Below are 22,446 nucleotides of genomic sequence, written 5' to 3'. Positions count from 1 at the left end.
CATCCTACCTTTACGATTTTGACTTCCTCGACATCCCTCAAGCATGCCTCCCTTGGAAGTCGCCTAGGAATGGCTTCTTGAACAGTTGCACAGTACACACAACCTGTTCTCACAGAGTATTTGGGGATTATTCTCTAGGGGGGTTGTACCTCATTTTCCCCTGCTCTTGAACCAAGAGAATAAATGAACGCTCACAATAAATCTCTGCACAAGGACAGAAGTAGGAAAAGCTCCTCCTTCCACAATAAACACACTTTGCAATATTTAATGTATCCCTCTAGGTAAATTAGCAGCATATTTCACACCTGGGGATGTCTCTAGACACACATTTTACTCAGAAGGAAGCAAAAAGTGGCAGTAAAGATGACTTACCCAGGGAAGGGAAGCAGCAGAGCTGCACCTGCAGCCAAGGGACCTGCCAATGTCCTTTCCACTGCACTCTCCTAAGAAAAGAATGAGAGCAAGTTACATCTCACTTTATAGAGCACTTTAGCAATTTACTCTTTGCTTTCTAGTATGTCAATGATCTCATCTGACATCCTCTTACAAAAGTGTTTAAAAGAAACACCTTATTTCTTTTAAAAGTTCTGAGTGTTCTTGGTTTCTGTCCGGGAATTTTCTGGTCTGGATTTGGCGGTTGGAAAGAAGAAAGGAGGATGAGAAGTTAATAGGAGAGGAAAGGAAGCTGAGAAGATGCCTGCAAGGTTCCCGGAGAGTCAGAGGAATAAAAGGGGCGCCACATTCTCGCTTGGGAGAGCTCCAGCTCGGCAGGACCTTTTACCAGGATCCCCGAGATCGCGCTTGTTCAGGAAACCCCCCTCCCCCCACCCCGCGCCAGCCGAGGACACGCAGCCAGGCGCCGGGTGGGGGTGGGGGGCTGCCGCGGTGCGCCCTCCCTGGGACACGCGGGCGCAGACGGCCAGGTGCGCGGGGAGCGGCTCCCCAGGAGCGCAGCGAGCCTGCGGGTGGGAGGGAGCGGGCGCCCCAGGGCACGCCCCCGCCAGCTCCCACGCCCGGCTCCGCCGAGAGCTGGTGAGCCCGGGAGCGGCCGGCTATATAAGTCACCCGGCGCGGGCAGGGCGCACGGGCGCCGCCAGCCTGCGCCCCTGGGTCCTCCTGGCACTAGGGCGCGAAGGCGGGAGGCGCGGCCCGACTCGGCCCCTCTGCTGCGCTCCGCCTGTAGCCACGGCCGGCGCACCGCCTCCCGCGAAGTCAGGGAGCCGCTTTACTGTCCCGGCGGGATAGGAGCGGAAAGGCAGGGAGAAATTCCGCCCTGTGGGCGCCCGCTCGTCGCTTCGCTCTTTGAGCGGAGATGGCGGGCCCGACAGCCTCGGACGTGGCCCCGACGATGCCGGTCAAGATCTTCTCAGCTGGCGTGGCGGCCTGTGTGGCGGATGTGATCACCTTCCCGCTGGACACGGCCAAAGTTCGGCTCCAGGTGGCGAGCGAGATGAGGATGGGGAGGTGTCTCAGGGCGGAGAGGGGACACCTATTCTGTGCGCCCTTTTGATAACGGCTTTGGTTTAACCAACTCCTCGGGTAGGGCGGGTGGCCACCTTAACGGTGTGGGCTGGTCACAGAACTGGATGCAGGGGGGTGGGAAACTGGAACTTCTCCGAGATTCACGGAAGAACCACTAGCAGCCACGGAAGATACGTTGACCGTGACTACTGCGAAAGCCCCCAAAGTTAGGGTGCACTAAATGTTCTAAGAGCTAAGACTATCAGCGTCTCCCAAGTTTACAAGTCAGGTTCTTTGACTTCCTTAATTTGGTGGGGGCACCTTCCCATCTGCTGCTTAGGGGTTCTGGAGGATTTATACAGGGAGGGTGGGAATGTTCAAAATTCGCATTGTAGCTAATCTCTCTTCATATATATAGCTAGAGAGATACAGAGATATAGAGGAGATGTTGCTGAGAAGGGAAAACGAACTGAAAATAGGAAAACAGTGGGAAAAATCTTGGCTTGAGGTTTCTCCACAGAGAACAGACAGCCTGTTGCCAGTCTTCGTTTTTTCCTCACCAGGTAGGAACTCCTTACTCAATTTTTATGTCCCTCTGACCTGCACCTTTCTCATTTCCAGATCCAAGGTGAATGCCAGACCTCCAGAGCCATTAGGTATAAAGGTGTCCTGGGTACAGTCACCACTCTGGCAAAAACTGAAGGGCCAATGAAACTCTATAGTGGGCTGCCTGCTGGTCTCCAGAGACAAATAAGCTTTGCCTCTCTTAGGATCGGCCTCTACGACACCGTCCTGGAGTTCTTCAGCACAGGGAAAGAAAGTAAGCAATGAGCATTCCTGGGAGGGGCAGACAGCCAGAGACATGCCCTGGGCCCAGCTCTGTTCAAGCAATGTTACGTGCAGGGTAGTGGTCTTCATAACAAATTGGCAAGCAGACAGCCAATATTAGCTTGGTACTCACTGTTCATAGAAAGAAAAGGAAATGTGCAAAATCAATTTTTCAGAAGCAGATTTATACTTATAAAAATCACCTGGTCAGTCATGGAAGTTTTGGGCCTAATTTGGATATCCATCTGGAGAAGATGGATGGGCTGCAGAAAAATGTTTAACTCAAAGTTCTGCAAATGGTCAAAGAGGATGACCTTCCCCGATAGAGGAGGACCATTCTTTGGTCAATGGTATAGGAGTAGCTGCACTCCCCTGCTAGAACTCCCAAACAAGCTCTCAAGTCCATTTGTAGGAAAATGTAGGGTAGTCAGGCTTCCAAGACTCCAGACACATCCAAATGAGGTGCTGCATGTGGCAGTCTGTTTTTCTTTAAAAAAAAAAAAGTGACCTTAGGGTTACATAACTTTATGGGACAAGTTATAAATATTAGTTATACAAACATATAATGAGTTTATTCTATACAGTTTCAAAGTAAAGTCTAGATGCTTTGAGATCCATACTGCATTGTCCTATTTGTAGATGTAGCAAGAGAAGAATCACAAAAGACATAAAGCTGTCCATTCTGGTAGTTTCCTTCACAGTTGACTGTTCTACCCAATTGTTGAGTACTTTAGATACTAAATTAATAGGACATATTTTGGCAGTACTCTATGTTATGCCTATTCCGTGCATTTCATTAGCTTTATTGAGCTGCCATGTGCCAGAAACTGTTGGATGCATAGATTATAGATATCTGTCTAGGCAAGAGCTATGAGCTGTGAATAGGTCAATAGGTGAGTATGTACTGTGACACATGCTCTGTTAGAAGTAATGACAGGATGTTGGGCACATGGAAGAGGAATATTTTACCTAGCCTTGGGGTCATGGTCGGGCAAGATTTTCCTGAAGAACTGATGTCTGAATCAAATCTTGAAAGACCAATAGGCGTAGTAAGGTGAAGTGGTGAGGAAAGGCCTTCCAAGTAGAGTGAAGGTCATGTACAAAGGCTCAGAGAGGAGTGGCAAGAACACACAGGGCAGAGAGGGAGGACTAGGAGGGAGAGGTGAAGCCAAGGCAGGAAGGAGCCAGATCACAAAGGACCTTGCAGACTATGCTAAGAAGTTTAGATTTTGTCCTTACAGTGATGGGAAGTCACTGAAAAATGTTAAGCAGGAAAGTGGCCTAAACAATTTATATTTTTGAAAGATCACTTTGGCAGCAGTATCTAGAGGATATATAGAAAAAGGGTAAGAAGGGGGTAAGTTAGAAAGTAAGAAACGATCAGGGTAGGCTACAACAATGGCAGCAGGGAAGAGAGATCAGAAAGATTTAGGAAGTGTAGCTGACTGAACTTGGTAGGCAGCTGGCGTAAGGGAAAGGCTGGGATGGAGGATGGCCTCTGAGGTTCTGGCTAAAGGTACCATTCACAGAGGGAAGGAATATGGAAACTGTCTTAGGGGGAAGGTAAGACATTCATTTGAAGATGTGTCAACAAGTAACATCCAGTCAACACGTGAGCTTAGGAGAAATGTCTGGGATAGACTCCAGGGAGTGACAGGAGGAACCATCAGTTGGGTCAAACAGAGCAGAGAGATCTAGTGTGGAAGGGACAAAACATGATGGACGTGCCTAACAGCAGGAGCCCATGGGTCTCCTTCGCCAAAACATCAAAGGGGAGTACTGGAGATGGAAGCTGGATTGTGGAGGATTGAGGAGGAACTATGAGGAGAGCCATGAGAAGTGAAGACAGAAAATGTAGCCTCTCCCTCAAAGGGCTTGACGGGGAAATGAGAAACGGACTGGAGGACAGGATGAGTGCATCAAAATAAGATTATAAATGTGGGCCCAAAGTGAAGGGAATTGTAATCATACGATCTTGCCAATTAAAAGATGGTTATCTATTGTACGCTCAGCTCCTGGACAAGCATGAGGAGAAAAGAGGACAATCATATGGTTATGAAAAGAACTTATGTACTTTCTATATGCAGGACAGTATGTTATGTGCTATATTGATATTATTTTAACTCACACAATAACTCTATGAAATAGATATTGTTATCTCCATTTTACAGGTTGGGAAACAGACAGACTGAGAAAGTCCTTGATGAGTAAATGTTCTTGGTCCATACGTCAATGATAGAAATGAGCCTGGGGGAGGAAGCCTCCAAGACTATGTATAGTTTATTAAATAATATCTGTCTTGAGTAATCTAAGCTCATTTTTCAAATTTTCAAATCAAAAATCACTTTCTTCACTTCTATTTTTGTTCCCTTTGTAATCTGTTGTAGCCTAATACCACTCAACATCCCATCTGGGGGCAGTTTGTCCACTTGGGATTTTCCTAAGACCCCTAAGTCCAATAATTAACATTACCATCCATAAGAGGAAGGCTGAGCATCATTGGTGACTGGTACCTGCTCCCAGTTGGAAAAAAACTGAAAAAGAGAGCTAGCTATAGGAAAGAACTAAGCACTGTTTAAGTAGGCATTGTGTTTTCTTTGTCCTTGAAAGTCTTCATTTATTTATTTTTTAATTCTAGTCAACTTTGAAGTTTCTAGCCCTAAAGTGATTTAGTACATACTCAGTACATGATCATCACATGCACAAGCATTAGGGAAATAGAAAAGATGTAAAGAGACAGTAAATCTAACCACTAAAATTAAAAAAGACATATAGAGTTGCACTCTGGGTCTTGTTTTTTGTTTTTGTTTTTCGTTTTTGCTTGATAAATATCTTTTCTCTCCGGATAGCAACAGCTGGTTTAGGAAGCAAGATCGCAGCTGGTCTGACGACTGGAGGAGTGGCAGTATTCATCGGGCAACCCACAGAGGTCGTGAAGGTCAGACTTCAAGCACAGAGCCACCTGCATGGTCTCAAACCTCGCTACACTGGGACTTACAACGCTTACAGAATCATAGCGACAACGGAAGGCCTGACAGGCCTTTGGAAAGGTAACTGACTTCAAGGTGAATCTGATAATTATTAAAACACATATATCCTGTTAGCACCTTATCATATAATGGAGCTATTATACATTTTCTTTTTTTTAGGGACTACTCCCAATCTGACAAGAAATGTCATCATCAATTGTACAGAGCTAGTTACATACGACCTAATGAAGGAGGCCCTTGTGAAAAAGAAACTCCTAGCAGGTAACTTCCTCCTAGATATGTAACCCGTGAGTCTGCACATTTACAATTTCATCCTGGAGGTTCTCTATCCACATTGTACTGAATCCCTTAATTGTATCAGTTAAAAAAATTAAGTAATTTTGAACACTAGATAGAACTTTTAAGCAAACAAAACAAACCAAAACAAAAAACAAACCAAAACCCCAAAACGCTAACTTTTAGAAGTTTTGCTGCAACCAATTTTTTTGTGCAACAAAGAGAAAGTGTAATTATATTCTTACATCAGCATTATTCTCATTTAATTATAATATATGGGACTTTGGTTAGCCTCTTATTCTTTATATAGCATAACTCGGGAGGTGAGTCCATCCCACACTATATCCAAATGTACTGGTTATGTAAGGAGCTCATCAGTGATTTCATCCAAAAAGTAGCACCGTTGGATAGGTTCCTAAGATAGTCTAACAGGTTCTAGAGATATTGAAATTCTCCCTGGACAATGACCTTAATTCAATAAAAAAGTATTAGATGCCTATGTCTCAGGCATTATGCCATACCCTAAGGGCACAGATCAGACTGACAGGTTATTTTTTTAATCACATCACTGTGCCATGTACTCTTTGTCATCTTTTTTGGTAAGGGTAAGTAAAACCTTCCTTATTATATTTTATTTATTTATATAAAGACATCCACGTTGGTCTCCTGATATCATTAGGTTTCCAAGGATCTGATAGATAACTAAAAACTAGAAGCTTCTTCCAAAAGTCTGCTGCTGACTTGTTTCATTGATCCATTTTAGACGACTTACCCTGCCACTTCGTGTCAGCTCTTATCGCTGGATTTTGCACAACAGTCCTATCCTCGCCAGTGGATGTGGTAAAAACCCGATTTGTTAATTCTCCACCAGGACAGTACACGAGTGTGCCCAACTGTGCCATGACAATGCTCACTAAGGAAGGACCGTTGGCTTTTTTCAAAGGGTAGGATATGGTCTTCTCTGTCTATAATGCTGTGTTCAGGCCATCTGTGTGCTTTGGGATGCTTTCTTGTCTAAATAGTTGACCAGCCTTAGTCTATGCCGTATGCTTAGTGTCTATTTTTCTTTGCCATAACTATCTCCAATTCGCTAATTCCACTGGGCCAGAAAATGGAAAACTGATATTAAAATTTTCTCAGCCTTGATCAGAGGCTCACTTAAATTCAGTGACCTTTCCCTTGGTCCCAATCTATTGGGAATGTGGACAGGATTTTGCCTGATCGGGGCTAGAGAACTATAACGTGGAGGGAAAGCATAATAAAGGGCTATAAGAAAACAAGATGTGATTTTCACTATTAATTTTTTTAATTTTAAGTTTTTATTTTAATTCGTTAGTGCTATGTTAGTTTCAGGTGTACAATATAGTGAGTCAACACTTCCATACATCACCCAGTGCTCATCACAACAAGTGTACTCCTTAATCCGCATCAACCATTTAACCCATTCCCTTGCCCCCCTCCCCTCTGGTAACCATCAGTTTATTCTCTATAGTTAAGAGTCTGTTTCTTGATTTGTCTCTCTCTCTTATTATTTCCCTTGCTTGTTTTTTAAATTCCACATATGAGTCAAATTATACAGTTTTTGTCTTCTCTGACTGACTTCATTTAGCATTATACTCTCTTGCTCCATCTGCGTCATTGCAAATGGCAAGATTTCATTCTTTTTTATGGCTAAATAATATTCCTGTGTGTTTGTGTGTGTGTGTGTGTGTGTGTGTGTGTGTGTCTTCATCAATCAGTGGACACTTGGCTGTTTCCGTATCTTGGCTATTGTAAATAATGCTGCTATAAACATAGGGGTGCGTATATCCTTTTGAATTAGTGTTCTTGTATTCTTTGGGTAAATATCCAGTAGTGTGATTGCTGAAATTTTCACTATTTTAACTTGATGGACTCAGATTTTTTGACTGTATTAAAGTAAAACTAGAGAAAAATCATTGCCACTGACCTAGAAAAGTCAAGCAGAAAATGATATGGTTTGGATAATTATTACACTCACCTTGAAACTAGTATTGTGTAGTAGATCACATTTCCCATTAAGCAGTATTACATTGGATACTACCTTCCTAAGAAAATACAGTATGAACTAATGTATGGATACACTCTATAAGGGTTAAACTAGTGATAATATAGCAACTTCTATAACCATTTACAATTGTAAGGCAATGCCTCAGACTATAAAATAAGCATAAATGCACCATACACATATACACAAGGTTTTCAATTCACCATAATCAGCACTAATGATACATTAATACAAATGAAATATATTATAAAATTAATTTAGAATGGATATCTCAGTTATTAACCATTAACCATTTAACAATATTTTTATTTTTTTCAAACTTGAAACCTTTTGGGGATATATGCTGCAACAAGGATGAACACTGAAAACATTATGCTGAATCAAATGGGCCAGACACAGGACAAATATTGTATGATTTCACCTATGTGAGGTATCTAGAGGAGTCAGATTCATAGAGACAGAGGTGGAATGGTGATTACCAGAGGCGGAGGGGAGGTGGGGGGGTAGGGAATTATTGGTTTGATTTTTTTTTAGATTTTATTCATTTATTAGAGAGAGTGCGAGAGCATGAGTGGGGGGTGGGGGGAAGGGCAGACAGAGAGGGAGAAGCAGACTCCCCATGCTGAGCAGGAAGCCCGATACCGGGCTTGATCCCAGGACCCCGAGATCATGACTGAGCCAAAGGCAGATGCTTAACTGACTGAGCCACCCAGGTGCCTGGGAATTATTGTTTAATAGGTACAGTTTCCAGTTAGGGATGACAAAAGGTTCTGGAGATGGGTAGTGGTGATGGTTGCTCACAATGTGAATGTACTTTATGCTACTGAATTATACACTTAGAATGGTTAAAATGGTAAACTTATGAACATTGTACCACAATTAAAATACACACACACACACACACACACACACACACCCAGGAGTCAGGAGAAATATGTTGAGACCTTAAAAACAACAACAACAACAACAAAACAAAACACCCCCCCAAAAACCTTCGGGGCATGATTTTTATAGGCCAGATCTCTTTTAAAAACTCTATCCAAGGCAGATTTAACTGATGACATCTTTTTCTCCCGAATGTCTCATTGTTGCAAACAGGCATTCAAAATCAATCATTTGGTCTGCACAGTTTGACAGCATAACAAACAAAACAAAACAAAACAAAAACAAACCATCCAAAACCCAAAAACCAAAAAGAAAAAAATGCCCTTAGCTCCTTGACACTCTAAGGCTGAGAATTGCCAAGATCTGGACAGCGCTAATTTCTTCACTTTGGAAAATGGTCCACTTACTCATCGCTTTTTCTTTGCTTTCTCTTCCTCCTCTTTCTTTTCTTTTCTTTTTAAAAGATTTTATTTATTTATTTGAGAGAGAGAGAGCATGAGAGAGGGGAGGTCAGAGGGAGAAGCAGACTCCCCGCCGAGCAGGGAGCCCGATGCGGGACTCGATCCTGGGACTCCAGGATCATGACCTGAGCTGAAGGCAGTCGCCCAACCAACTGAGCCACCCAGGTCCCCTCTCCTCCTCCTCTTTCAACAGTTTCCTACCTCCCATTCAGAAAGCAGAGGGAAAGAAAGCAAAAATTTCCCCGCTCCTCAAAAAAGGCGAGTTATTGGGAAATGCCCTTTCAGAAAGGACACATGCTTTGGTTGCGGTGGGAATGAAGGCCGTTTATGTATTTGGATAGATGTGATCATCTGGGTTTTGTTGTTCTGAAGCAGTATTAGACAGCTAGATGAAACATTATCTTAGGCATCGCTGGCAAGGTGAGGAATAGGTACTTTTAAGTGCCTAAATTTACGTGAGAAGAGTGTGCGATGAGAAGCAGAAGCTGTTTGTGTGATAATAGCTTTTTTTAAAATATATTTTTTAAAGATTTTATTTAGGGCACCTGGGTGGCTCAGTTGGTTAAGCAACTGCCTTCGGCTCAGGTCATGATTCCGGAGTCCTGGGATCGAGTCCCACATCGGGCTCCCGGCTCAGCGGGGAGCCTGCTTCTCCCTCTGACCCTCTCCCCTCTCATGCTGTTTGTCTCTCTCAAATAAATAAATAAATAAAATCTTAAAAAAAAAATAAAAAAATAAAGATTTTATTTATTTGACACAGAGAGATAGCAAGAGAGAAAGAGCACAAGCAGGGAGAGTAGCAGGCAGAGGGAGAAGCAGGCTTCCTGCATGAGCAGGGAGCCCGACGCGGGGCTCGATCCCAGGACTCTGGAATCATGACCTGAGCTGAAGGCAGCGGTTTAACCAACTGAGCCACCCAGGTGCCCCTGTGTGATAATAGCTTTAAGAATTCTAACAAACTAGGGACGCCTGGGTGGCTCAGTCGGTCAGGCGTCTGCCTTCGGTTCAGGTCATGATCCCAGGGTGCTGGGATCGAGTCCTGCATCGGGCTCCTTGCTCAGTGGGGAGCCTGCTTCCCCCTCTGCCTGCCACAACCTCTTCTTGTGTGCTCTCTCTCTCTCATTCTCTCTGACAAAAAAAAAAAAAAGAATTCTAACAAACTCAAGAGAATGGTGACATGCCCTTTTCTAGATTTGTACCTTCCTTCTTGCGACTCGGATCCTGGAACGTCATTATGTTTGTGTGCTTCGAACAGCTGAAACGAGAACTGATGAAGTCAGGGCAGACCGTGAACTGTGCCACATAATCACCTTCAGGAAAAAGTGGTGACATACCAGTGGGAATCTTGCTGACCGGATAACTCAAAAACGAAAACAAAACACCTATTCCCTTTATTTCACCCTAAGCAGATAAAAGAATTCTGATAGAGAGTTTTGGACTTTTTAAAGAAAAGTTAATATTTATTTCTTGTGACTTTTATTCTCTGTGTTTTTGGAAGGAGAAAGCAAAATGCTCAGTACGCACCCTGGCACATGCAATGTGCAAATAAGTGACTGTATTTGATTGGCTCTTTTGAGAAGGTGGGAGTCTTATGATTGAACATGAAGAAATTTAACATGCTTTAATTATAGTTCAAGTTGACAGGAGAGGAAAACTGAGTGGTGCATTTTATGTTTATAAACACTTAAACATGAACAGTTACCAAGGAAAATGCTATTTCTATTTAATGTATTAACCCAGTTGTCAGTTAATATATCCAATAAAGTACTGCTAATACCTTTGAAAGTTTGCCATTTTGGATCCATCTCTGAATGTAAAACTTGCAGTTCACCTAGATTACAAAACTGCCCAATAGCAAGTGAAGGTCTTTAGAATCAATAGGCATAAACTTACTTTAAATGTAATTGGTACAGATCTTTAATTTTGGGAGTCTATATTTTATGGCACTTATAACAACTTCTAAGACACTATAATCATGATTAGAATCGTGATATCTATCCCAGAATTCCAGGATTTTTGAGCCAGAAGGTACCTTCGGTTAGACGGAAGAACAGTCTGAGATTCCTAGGGAGATAGAAGCCAATCTTCATGGCACCTTTCCAGCCAAGCTAAATTCATCATTAACACCTGCAGTAACCTTTTTCTCGTGTTACAAACCGAGTGCAGAAGAAATAGGGAAAGAATAAACAAGAGAGTAAAAAAAGAGGTATAAGACAAAGCCCAGGCTTGTATTAAGCCAAAAACAAAGAATGGCGGAAGGGCCCGGAAGCCCACAGGCTGTCAGGCAGCATTCTATTTGTTCTCATCAGCTCCACATTCTATCTACTGTTGTGTTTTTTTCCCCTTGACTTTATGAGGTTTCCCCGGTGCTTATTTCCCCTGCTGTTACCTGTAAAATGGTCTTGTAGCAGGTGTCTGCAATACCCCTCACCGATCACTTGGATCGCACCACTCCGGCGCATGCGCGCCTGACTTCCTGTTGTCATGTCAGCATCTCCATAGGGTCTTCCGGCCGTCAGAGCCGTCTGTGTGCGCCTGCGCATGGCACGATAGACGAACAGCGAGAACACCACACCCCTGGGAGCGGCCCTTGCCCAGTAACTGATGGGAGTTTTTATATAAATACTTTAGTCCCCTCACCCTCACCCAGGGACTCAAAATCCTGTTACACAGTATTATTTTGCTTAATACAAAACCCTTTATGGGATGACTTCAATTCCCTCACTCCCTTACCAGTGTTTCCTGGGATCACCTCCCAAATGAATGACAAATCCTTATCTTAAGGTCTGATTCTGGGGGAATCCAAACTACAACAGACCACAACCTTAGAGTAGCCTGTTTCTGTCAAGAATACGGAAGAAAACATAGAAGTTTGTTTCTTTGCTGTCAGGCAGTAGGCGGTAGTGACAAGATGCTCCCCCTTGATCAAACCTTATAGTCAGGCTTCTCTGAGCTGCCCTTTTCTACTAAATCCTTCTTAGGCATGTCTACAAGGGCGCAATTTAACAAGAATCGGGCTAAGAATCCCTCACCCTTGATCAATGATCAAAAATTCCTCCTCTACCCTTGATATCAGATCAGTTCTCTTGGGATTTTCTGTGTACACATTTATATCATTTATGAATAATAACTTTACCTTCCTTCCATCCACTTGTTTTATTGTACTAGGTAGGACTCTAGCACAATTTTGAATAGATGTGCTGTGACAATTTGGATTATTCATCAAATGTTCACTCCTTAGCCCTTCCTTAGAGTACATTTCCCTGTTCCATTGATGTTGGACTTGACCATGTGACTTGCTATACGACCAAGGGAATGTGAGTGAGCAAAGGCTCGAAATACCTGTGAGCCATTGGGCTTGTTCTTGTGTTTCTGCTGCACCATTAAAGAGCATGCCTCAGGTAGCCCATTGGTCCCAGATGAGTAGATCACATGGAACTGACAGAACCGAACCCATGACTTGTATTTAAGGCCAGCTGAATCCAGTGGAGATTAGCAAAGCTGCCTGGTTAGCCTACCCATGTGTGAGGAGGGAATGCTTTTTTTTGTATGCCACTAAGATTTTGTGTGATTGGTTGTTACACGTTGTTATTGTGGCAAAAACGGATGGATACAAGTGGTGACATCCTTTCTCAATTCTCATCCCGATGTTTTACCATTAAATATATTTGCTATTGTTTATTTTATAGATAAATTTTGTAAAATTAAGGTAACCCCTTTCTATTTCTTATTTGCTAAGTTTTTAACATGAATGGATGTTGATTTTTATCAAATGCTTTTTCTGCAACTTTTAAGATTATGTGATTTTCAAATGCTAATGTGATAAATTTCATTAATATTATTCTGAGAATTAATCCAACTGAGTTACAACTGATCACACATTAAAACAGCATATTTATATGTAGTTCATTATTGATTTAATATATTTATTTCTGGATTTCAGTATGCTTCTATTTTATTTAGCATTACAGCATCTAAAATGACACTGGCATATAATTATTCTTTTTCATTCTGTTCTGGTTGGACTTGAGTCATCAGAATTATGATAGTTTCATGAATTACAGGGTGTCCACCCTTTATGTAGAAGAGATTGTGAAAACTGTCATTATTTTATTCTTAAATGTGTTAATTCGCCAGTGCAAGCCACACAGGACTGTAGGTTTTTTAATGGAAAGATTTTAAATTGCTGAATCCACATAACAATGCTAGGACTTTTTGCTTCCCTATTTCTTCTTGTACAGTTTTGTTTTGGTAAGCATATTTTTCTAGAAATGTTTATATTTCATCTAAATTTTCAAATTTTTGAGGTTATCCTTAATATATTTTCTTTTCAGTATTTGCAGGATCTGTAGTGATGTTTCATATTTAATTCTTAATATCATTATTTGCTTTCTTCCTTATTCTTAATTTATCTCACCAAGGTTTATCAGTATTACTAGTCTTTTAAAGCAACAGCTTTTTACTTTTGTTGATTCTATGGTATGCATTTCTATTCCGTGCATCTGGGCTCTTGCCTTTAGTATTTCCTTTATTTTCTTTAGGTTTATTTTGTTCTTTGCCAAACTCCCTGAGATGATTGCTCTGTCTTTAGCTTTCAGCCGTTCTTTTTTCAATACATACATTTAAAGCTATAATTAGTACTAACTTAGTACTGCTTTTGCTGTATCCAACCAGTGACATATGTAGTATTTTTGTTTAGTTCAAAATAAGATACATACACACACACACACACACAGAGGAATGCTCTGCAGCTGTATATAAATCGAATAAGGAAGCTATGTATTAATATAAAAATGTGTCTAAGATTCATTGCAAAGTTAAGTAAAACATACTGCAGTGCAGTATGAATTATTCCTATCCTTTGTACGAATGGGGGGTGGGAGTGGCAGCTTCTTTTCTGGTCTCATAACCAATTGTTGTTACCCAGTAACATCTTAAATAGGTAATTAATGGATGAGTTAAAGTCATAAAAATAAAAATTTTCTGTATATTCTGATTCATCTATAGGAACATGATTAAAGGATTAAATAAGAAAGACACTATTTCATGAACATAAATGACTTAAATAAGGGATGGGGAGGAAGGGAAGAGATGGAAGGATTAGGAGAAAGGCTTATATAACAATTTTGACACATTTTTTATTTGTTCACAACATTCCGAACAAAATGACATCACATTTCAACTATTGCTTTTACATAAGAAGTTAATTGTTTTATCCAAAGTAGACAAAAATCTATTTCTTTAAGTTGCCAACCAGCACTTTTTCCCCCAGGGAAAGCCACTGCTCGTTTTTTGAATACATTAACAGAAACACAGAATTGCCCTATAATTTAAAAAAAAAAAAAAGAACTGTCCTGTAATAGTTGGGTCTTAGCTGAACTACTTTTAAATTTTTTCTTGTCAAAAGTTGAAGCCAGAAAAAAACAAAACAAAACGAAACAAGCTCACTCATGATTTCGCTCAGATGTTTAATAAGTCCATTAATCTTCGTTAACAATCTGCTTGTGTGGAGAGGTTCATAAATGTGAAAATGGAAAGTAAGCCTCCCTAGAGTTGTTCATAGAGAAGCTGGGTGGACCATTTATCCTGAGAAAACAGCTGCTGGCCCCCAATCATTAATTCAAGGAGGATAATAAACATTATTGCCCTCTAGGCCAAACCTCTTCTCTTCCATGCCATGACAGTGTGTAATCTTTCCTGCTCTGGCAATGAGCATTCCACTTTTCACTCATGTAATGCTGCTCCTTTGAGCAAATCTTTGATCAAGTTCAATTTCACTGAATGCAAAGGGGAGAAACAGTACATAAACAATTATTAATACTGGAATAAAACGAAGACTACATATATTTTTCACATAGAAAAATACATACAAATCCAAGTAGTTGTTAAAACAGAAAAAAAAACCAGGATGGGCATTTTCAAGAAAAAGATCTTGTTTTCTAAACTGGTGCCAGTAAGTCACTGATTTTATATCTAACTCTACCACCATATATATATACAAAGAGAGGCTGGTCTAGGTTCACTGATACACTGATATCCCCTGATTTCTCCTATTTCCTTAAAGATTGTCTTTCAGAACATATTTGAACTACAACCAGTGTAATCATATGTTTACACTATTCCTGTCACTGGCACACACTCTTCAATCTGGCACACACAAAAATTCATTTCAACATCGATCCACTTTTCTGATGCTAAAGCAAACATAATTTTCCTGCTACTTCAATTCTATCACTACTTTGGTATTTCATTCATTATTACAGAAACAGGTAAGATTCTAAATATGGATTTTAAGACTACGTAAAATTCTAACATACATAGGTTGAAAGCAAGGAAAAGTAGGAAGGTAGACACAATTATGTTTTTCTTTTCATGTATGTCACTATGTTACATTCTAATTTACAAGCGGGGACATTTAGCTTGGCTTCCAGACTATCAAATAGTTAGATTTTATTGGTAGCTTTTAGACCAATTCACTACAGAATTTCTGAAATGGTTACTGATTATTTTAAGCAAAAACAGGACAATATCTGTATTGTATAAACAGAGTTCATTTAAAAACCATATTATTGACCAAACTTTCTAATGACATTCTTAAAACATTAAAGTTTTTTTCCTCCCTAGAAGGAGAAAACTTATTTAAAAAGTTTCCCCTTTCATAATTGGATCATTCTTTATTAAGCATACTGACAAAGGTTTAAATCAGTTCAAGACCTCAGCTGTTGAAAGATTAAAATATAAAGGTAAGTATTTTTAGCATGGAAATTAAACTAACAGAATTGCTTTCCATGTAAGAGTAAACACTTAATATATAAAATGAACTTTAATGGTTAGCACCTGATCCTTACCAGGATTTTGCTACATCTCCTAGAACTCTAGAGCTGGATAATAAAACATTGAAAACATTAAAAAAAATTAAAAAAAAAAAAAAGATAATCCAAAGTTTGCGAAGTCTCCTACAGGAAACCAAAACCAATTTTTAAATTCCTGTGATACTGAGACGCTAAACCACCATGATTATAATAAAATGAACCCAATTTTTAAAAGTTTTACCCTGTTGAGAAAATAATAGTTTTAATGCTGTGTTCTCAATGTACGTGCTATCCAGCACTGCATCTGTTATTTTCCACTCGGATATCTTTTATCACTCTTCTCTTTGGCAAGTTTGCAGAGAGACATGAACAAATAGTGCAAGTCTCAGGTCTTGCCATACCACAGGAGTTAGTTCTTAAACATTTGATATATACCACGTTAAAAGATGCGCTAACTCTCATGTTTAAATTATGTCTCTAACAGGCTGGTTTCTGTAGCATTTAAGAAGAACTTAGTAATTAGACATATCTTTAAACTCTTTTAGTTTTGCTAGGAGTACAAATTTCTAAAACACATAAGGAAGAAATTATTCCCGTTAGAATCTCATCACTCTGTAATCCTTGACAGCACTTGATGCCCTCCTGAGATTTGAGGAGAATAAAGCTATACAAAATGCACAGTCATCATCCTCGGGCTACTTTAGAATCCCACAGACCATTAACTCAAAGAATACCCATAAAGTCCATACACCATTCTCTAGAAACACTCTTGGGGCAAAGCAAAAAGAAGCAACAGTTAACAGTAAGTAAAATACACCAACAATGTTTAACGGGTATTTTTAAAAAGCTTTAGGTTTTCCTCTTGTTTCAGTTCAAAGACAGCTTTATGGAAATAGCCACTGTCCTTTGAATACAGTCAAGACTTTCTTAGCAAATACATCTCTTTTCATAAACACTCACCAGCAGAAAAGCCTCATAAAAGGCTTTCACATGGAGCACTAACCACATTTCCTTCCTACCATGGACTGAAAAGCAAATACTGAAGATGAAAAAATGCCTTAAGCTTTAAAATACCACTGTGATATTTCCAAGTGTGGTATTTAAAAACAAAAAAGCTAGTCACCAATACTGTCATTCTCTCATTAGCTATTACACTAAATAATCAGAGAAACCAAAAAGGAAGAGGCCATGATTGTTTATCCTGTCTGATGTATCTATGCCTTTTGCTACTAATGAAGCAACATCAGGAATGTGACTGAGATGCAACGAAAGCCATGAAGAACTACTCTTCCTGTTAATTAACCTAGGGATAATAAGACGAAGGAAATAAAAAACAATCATTTCCAAACTAAAACACAAAAAACCTGAAAGGAGCTCTGAAAAGAGACTGACTTGATAGTTACAACACATAAAAATGAAAACTGATTTTTACACATTTTAATCAACCAATTTAATACAAATACCTGATTTATACTTTTACACCAAATGGGCTAAGTCCCAAGGTCCAGACTATAGTTTGCAGGCCTCTACAGAAGGGATCTTTGGAAGGATAAGGTACCTTTGGAGAACAGTGTATAAACGACTGTAAACATACACTGATTGTCCACTAGCTTTCTTAAATAGAACTTCTGAAATATTTTTGTAGGAAATTATATATAACGAGTGTAATTGATCAGATAATTTCTATTACAACATATAAATTCTGTTGTGTGTGCAAAATGTGGTAGAAATAGAAGATACTACGGATGATTCATATTTTTAAAGTAAGTGATACATTACAATCCAGTAAGAGTCCTTTAATCTTTTCATGAAACTTCTCTCTATACATGTTGAAATACATAATGCTTTCTGGCTTTTCTTCAAACCAAAACTTGTCAAATTCATAGACAAGGTAACCTGCAGTTAAAGAAAAATAAAGAAAAAATACAGTGCTCAGCAGGGAAATCACAACCAAAGCATCTCATTTTAAAGTGCAGAATCATCCTTTAAATTCCACATTAAGATACAATAATCAGACCCTACGACCCAGCAATTGCACTACTAAGTATTTATCCAAAGGATACAAAAATAGTGATGTGAAGGGGCACCTGCACCCCAATGTTTACAGGTAATGTCCACAATAACCAAACTATAGAAAGAGTCCAGATGTCCGTCAACAGATGAATGGATAAAGAAGATGTGTTATATATACACAGTGGACTATTACTTGCCCATCAAAAAGAATGAAATCTTGCCATTTGCAACGACATAGATGGAACTAGAGGGTATTATGCTAAGCGAAATAAGTCAGTCAGAGAAAGACAAATACCGTATGATTTCACTCAAATGTGGAATTTAAGAAACAAAACAGATGAACAACAGAGAAGGGAAGGAAAAATAAAGTAAATTGAAAACAGAGATGGGAGCAAACCATAAGAGACTCTTAACTATGGGAAACAAACTGAAGGTTGCTGGAGGGGATGGGGGTCAGGGGATTGGATAATTGAGTGATGGGGATTAAGGAGGGCACTTGATGTAATGAGCACTGGGTATTAGATGCAACTGATGAGTCACTAAATTCTACCCCTGAAACCAATTTTACACTATATGTTAACTAAATTGAATTTAAATTAAAAAATTTTTAAAAAGATATAGTAATCAGAAATTATATTAATAAACTACTAGAAACGTGAAAACCTTAAAAGAAATATTTTTGTATGTTCAAAATAAGCAGGAATTTCAATAAAATATTTAGTATATTTACTGTTTGTCTCAAATATCAATAAAATCCCTCAAATGTAAAGAGACACAGTACTGTCAAAAGATACCTTGGGAATAGGAAAATAAGTTATCCCCAGAGACCCCTGAAACACAAATATGAAAGTAATGAGAAAACATTTGACAAGGATAAAATACATGAAAGTTGTTTGCTACTTGATTTATAAATCTAAGAATTATTTCTGCCTTCCTCAATGAACTATCAGCACCTTCTCTTTTTAAAAAGAATATACGAGGGGTCCCTGGGTGGCTTAGTTAGTTAGGCATCTAACTTTTAATTTTGGCCCAGGTCATGATCTCAGGGTTGTGAGATCAAGCCCCACATCGGGCTCTGTGCTCAGCTTGGAATCTGCTTGTCCCTCTCCCTCTGCTCCTCCACAGCCTCCCCCCGGCGTTGGCTCATGCTCTCTCTCTCTCTCTCAAATAAATAAAATGTTAAAAAAAAACATGAACTCTAAATAGTAGGCTTAACATTTTTGTTTTTTAACATCCTCATGATAGTGGCCAAATTAATCCTCAAAATGTTAACAGTACTTAATAAAAATAAATATGTATATAGATATATTTACAACCAAAAAACGTGAATTTAAAACCACTCCTACACTGTATTTGGATTCAACCAAATATATTTAATTATTTAACAAATGCTATTACAGTGCTCACCATGTGCTCATGTGCATATTTACTCTCACAGCAATCCTATGATGCAGTACTACCTTATACCCATTTTACCGAAGAGGAAATGGAGTGTGCAGAGAGCGTTTACTTTTTTTTCAAGTAATCTCTATGTTCAGCGTGGGACTGGAACTCATGACCCTGAGATCAAGAGTTGCATGCTCTGAGCTAGCCAGGTGCCCACAGAGCTTAAAAAACTTGCTCAAATCACATAGTTTGCAAGTGGTCTCTATTATGTTATAAATTAGACTTTTGTTTCCACCAGAATCTCATTTCCTCTCCTGAAAGAATTTTTAAGAAGAAATAGAAGTGACTTATTTAAGATTTTTTTTTAGATTTTTAAACTTTATTTATTTACTTGACAGAGGGAGAGAGAGAGAGAGAGCACACAAGCAGGGGGAGCAGCAGAGGGAGAGAGAGAAGCAGGCTCTCCACTGAGCAAGGAGCCCGATGCAGGGCTCGACCCCAGGATCCTGAGATCATGACCTGAGCCGAAGGCAGACGCTTAACTGACTGAGCCACCCAGGCGCCCTTAAGATTTTTTTTTTTTTTAATTTGACAGAGAGAAAGAGCACAAGAGAGCACAAGCAGGGGGAGCAGCAGAGGGAGAGGGAGAAGCAGGCTCCCCACTGAGCAGGGAGCCCTATATGGGATTCGATCCCAGGACCCTGGGATTGTGACCTGAGCCAAAGGCAGACGCTTAACCGACTGAGCCACCTAAGCGCCCCAGAAGTGACTTATTTCAGAAAAATGGAGCAGGGGAAGACAGTGACTACATAAAAGTGTGGCTAGACTATCATAATCACTTAATACGAAAAAAAGTAAAGTAAATTCTATTTTAGAACATTAGTCATAAATAAAGTAAACATTAACAGTTAAGAATCATGACATTTCGGGGCGCCTGGGTGGTTCATTCAGTTAAGCGTCTGCCTTCGGCTCACGTCATGATCCCGGGGTCCTGGATTCGAGCCCCGCATCGGGCTCCCTGCTCAGTGGGGAGCCTGCCTCTCCCTCTCCCTCTCCCCCTGCTGTGCTCTCTCTCTTTCTCTGTCAAATAAATAAATAAAATCTTACAAAAAAAAAAAGTTCAAAAAAAAAAAAAAAGAACCATGACATTTCAACACTGAAATATCCCTTCATAAGAAGGCCAATTTAAGAAAGATCTCAGATTAATCTCTTGATATGATAAAACATATTTGTTAACCAGGATATGTGCGAAAAGTGAAGAATAAGGCCTCGCTGGGCAGAGGGATGCCACTTGCTTCTCATTCCCAAAAGACAAACTGAGAATGGTCATCTTGTAATTATTTTTAAGTAGTACTTTTAATCTTTATTTCATTCAAAATTTAGCTTGTGTATACACTGGAACAATAGTACATCTATAGAAATTACATATTCATGTATAAATTGAATCTGTGCTCTCCCCCACCCCAAATCCCATCACACTGATAGGGATGTATAATAAAAAATTTAGAGATTAATAATCTGGGTAGTATGAAAAATAAGACATCTATCTAAACTTTATTGTATTTTTGTTTTAGTATTTTTGGCTATTATGTTTTAGCTATTTACCATTCATATAAGTCCTTAGATCACCTTTTTTTTTTTTAAGTGGGTTCCACACTGGGCATGGAGCCCAGTGCAGGGCTTGAACTCATGACCATGAGATCAAGACCAGAGCTTAACCAACAGAGCCACCCAGGCATCCCAAAACTGCTTTTCATTACCGCCTATGCAAATGATTATTTAGGTCTGGAACAAACTGCTCAAGTAAAAAGTACTAGAAATTTCTTGCTTCAGAGTTGGATTGTTGGTCTATAAGGTAAATTGCTCTCAGAGAAGGACCTGCCTAAAGTCCTGCGACTGTAATGGCTAAGTTGATGAGACATCAAGAAACTCCAGGAGATGACATCAAAATTATAGGAAGCTGGCAGGGCCTTACATGGCATAAACTCTGAAATCCTTGCAGGAAAGGATGGAAAAGAGTTGTTTCCACAAAGCATATCTGTTTTCCTTTTGACTCTAGGAGTTCTAAAACACTAGACTTGACAGAAATTCCATACAAAAAAAAAATTTTTTTTAAGATTTTATTTATTTATTTGACAGAGAGAGCCACAGCGAGAGAGGGAACACAAACAGGGGGAGTGCAGAGAGGGAGTGAAAACAGCACTTATTTGAAAAGTTTTATGATGAAGGGGAGCAGATAAATGGATTGGTATCTGGAGGTGGACGCTGCATGAAGGGAATGTTTTGTTTCGGTCTTGAAAATGGAAGCTCTATAAATGCCAAGACTTTTGCCTCATTTCTGCTCTATCCCCAGTGCCTAGAACAGCAACTGACACCCAGTGCATGAATGCATAAATGGGAGGAACAGAAGCAGGTCTCTAGTCTGACAGGGATGCTCCAAAAGAGAAGGAAAGAAGAATAATGCAGAAAAAAATGGATAACTGAAGGAACAAAGTCTCTGGTAAGACTTCCCAGAGAAGGTCATGTCTAAACTGAGATTTGAAAGATGAGCAGGCACCACCTGGACGAAAGGAAGAAGCGAATGGGTATTCCAGGTGGAATGAAATGTCCAGAGTCAAAAGAGAGCATAATAGCTTTGCACAACGAAAAGGCCAGCGTGCCCACATTTCAGACTGTGGGGAGCTGGTTTTGGCAGGAGAATGAACCTGGAGAGGTTTCCAAGGTACGGATCATGAAAGGCCTTGTAATGGAACCTTTTAAAGAACTGTAGGCAGTGGAGCAAAATGATTCGATTTTCATTTTAAATCATTCTCTCTGCAATGTGGAGAAGAACTGGAAAAAGGTCATCACAGAAAGACTACTGAAAAAGCTACTGCGTATTAAGGAGGGCACGGATTGCATGGAGCACTGGGTGTTATACACAAACAATGAATCATGGAACACTACATCAAAAACTAATGATGTACTGTATGGTGACTAACATAACATAATAAAATAAAATTAAAAAAAAAAAGAAAAAGCTATTGCAGTAACCTAGTAACAAAGGCCTCATGCTGCACGCAGTTACAGTGGGGATGGGAAAGGCAAGAGAAATTTAGCAATTGACAAACCTGGAACAAGGGATTAAGTGAAGGCAGGGGAGGCTGCGGGAAGGAGAGACTTGGATGATGCCTTCAACAATGGAGATGACGAAGTTATGATTTGGCCATTTATTACCTAATTAGTTTCCTATATCATGCCAACATGCAAATGGGATTCTAAAGACACAAAAAGATCAAGAAAAGTAGAATGTGAAACTAAGCTAGGTT

General features: G+C 39.8%; 2 protein-coding genes across 5 annotated transcripts in view; one reads left to right on the top strand and one right to left on the bottom strand.

Annotated features, from left to right (window-relative positions):
- The first annotated feature begins 1,020 nt into the window (after positions 1 to 1,020).
- UCP1 (uncoupling protein 1) lies at positions 1,021 to 22,265 on the top strand. 2 transcript variants are annotated; one of them, XM_036078936.2, is made up of 6 exons: positions 1,021 to 1,438; positions 2,083 to 2,281; positions 5,139 to 5,339; positions 5,439 to 5,540; positions 6,319 to 6,499; positions 21,492 to 22,265. In XM_036078936.2, exons 1-6 carry the CDS (start codon positions 1,313 to 1,315, stop codon positions 21,496 to 21,498), a joined length of 816 nt encoding a protein of 271 aa, XP_035934829.2. In that variant the 5' UTR covers positions 1,021 to 1,312; the 3' UTR covers positions 21,499 to 22,265. The 2 variants fall into 2 exon arrangements, with proteins under 2 accessions (XP_035934829.2, XP_035934828.2); XM_036078935.2 differs by lacking the exon at positions 21,492 to 22,265 and adding an exon at positions 10,119 to 10,699.
- The window catches only part of ELMOD2 (ELMO domain containing 2), a 34,751-nt gene continuing 26,345 nt past the window's right edge, over positions 14,041 to 22,446 (bottom strand). For 2 of the 3 annotated variants that reach the window (XM_036078932.2, XM_036078934.2), the window contains exon 9: positions 14,041 to 17,635. In XM_036078932.2, the coding sequence (XP_035934825.1) occupies positions 17,490 to 17,635 (146 nt within the window). In that variant the 3' untranslated portion in view covers positions 14,041 to 17,489. The remainder of the gene's footprint in view (positions 17,636 to 22,446) is intronic. The other variant, XR_013446473.1, reaches the window with a different exon arrangement.

This window comes from Halichoerus grypus, chromosome 3 (genome assembly GCF_964656455.1).
Source record: "Halichoerus grypus chromosome 3, mHalGry1.hap1.1, whole genome shotgun sequence".
In the NCBI taxonomy this organism is placed as follows: Eukaryota; Metazoa; Chordata; class Mammalia; order Carnivora; family Phocidae; genus Halichoerus; species Halichoerus grypus.
Note: the sequence above shows the minus strand (reverse complement) of the source record. Positions and strands in the feature narration are given on the sequence as shown.

What these genes read in the sequence shown, in the direction of transcription:
- UCP1 (XM_036078935.2), top strand. Translation starts at nt 1,313, where the DNA reads ATGGCGGGCCCGACAGCCTCGGACGTGGCCCCGACGATGCCGGTCAAG. An exon ending in CGGCCAAAGTTCGGCTCCAG is followed by an intron (nt 1,439 to 2,082) that starts GTGGCGAGCGAG and finishes TCTCATTTCCAG; the next exon opens with ATCCAAGGTGAATGCCAGAC. An exon ending in CCGTTGGCTTTTTTCAAAGG is followed by an intron (nt 6,500 to 10,118) that starts GTAGGATATGGT and finishes GCCCTTTTCTAG; the next exon opens with ATTTGTACCTTCCTTCTTGC.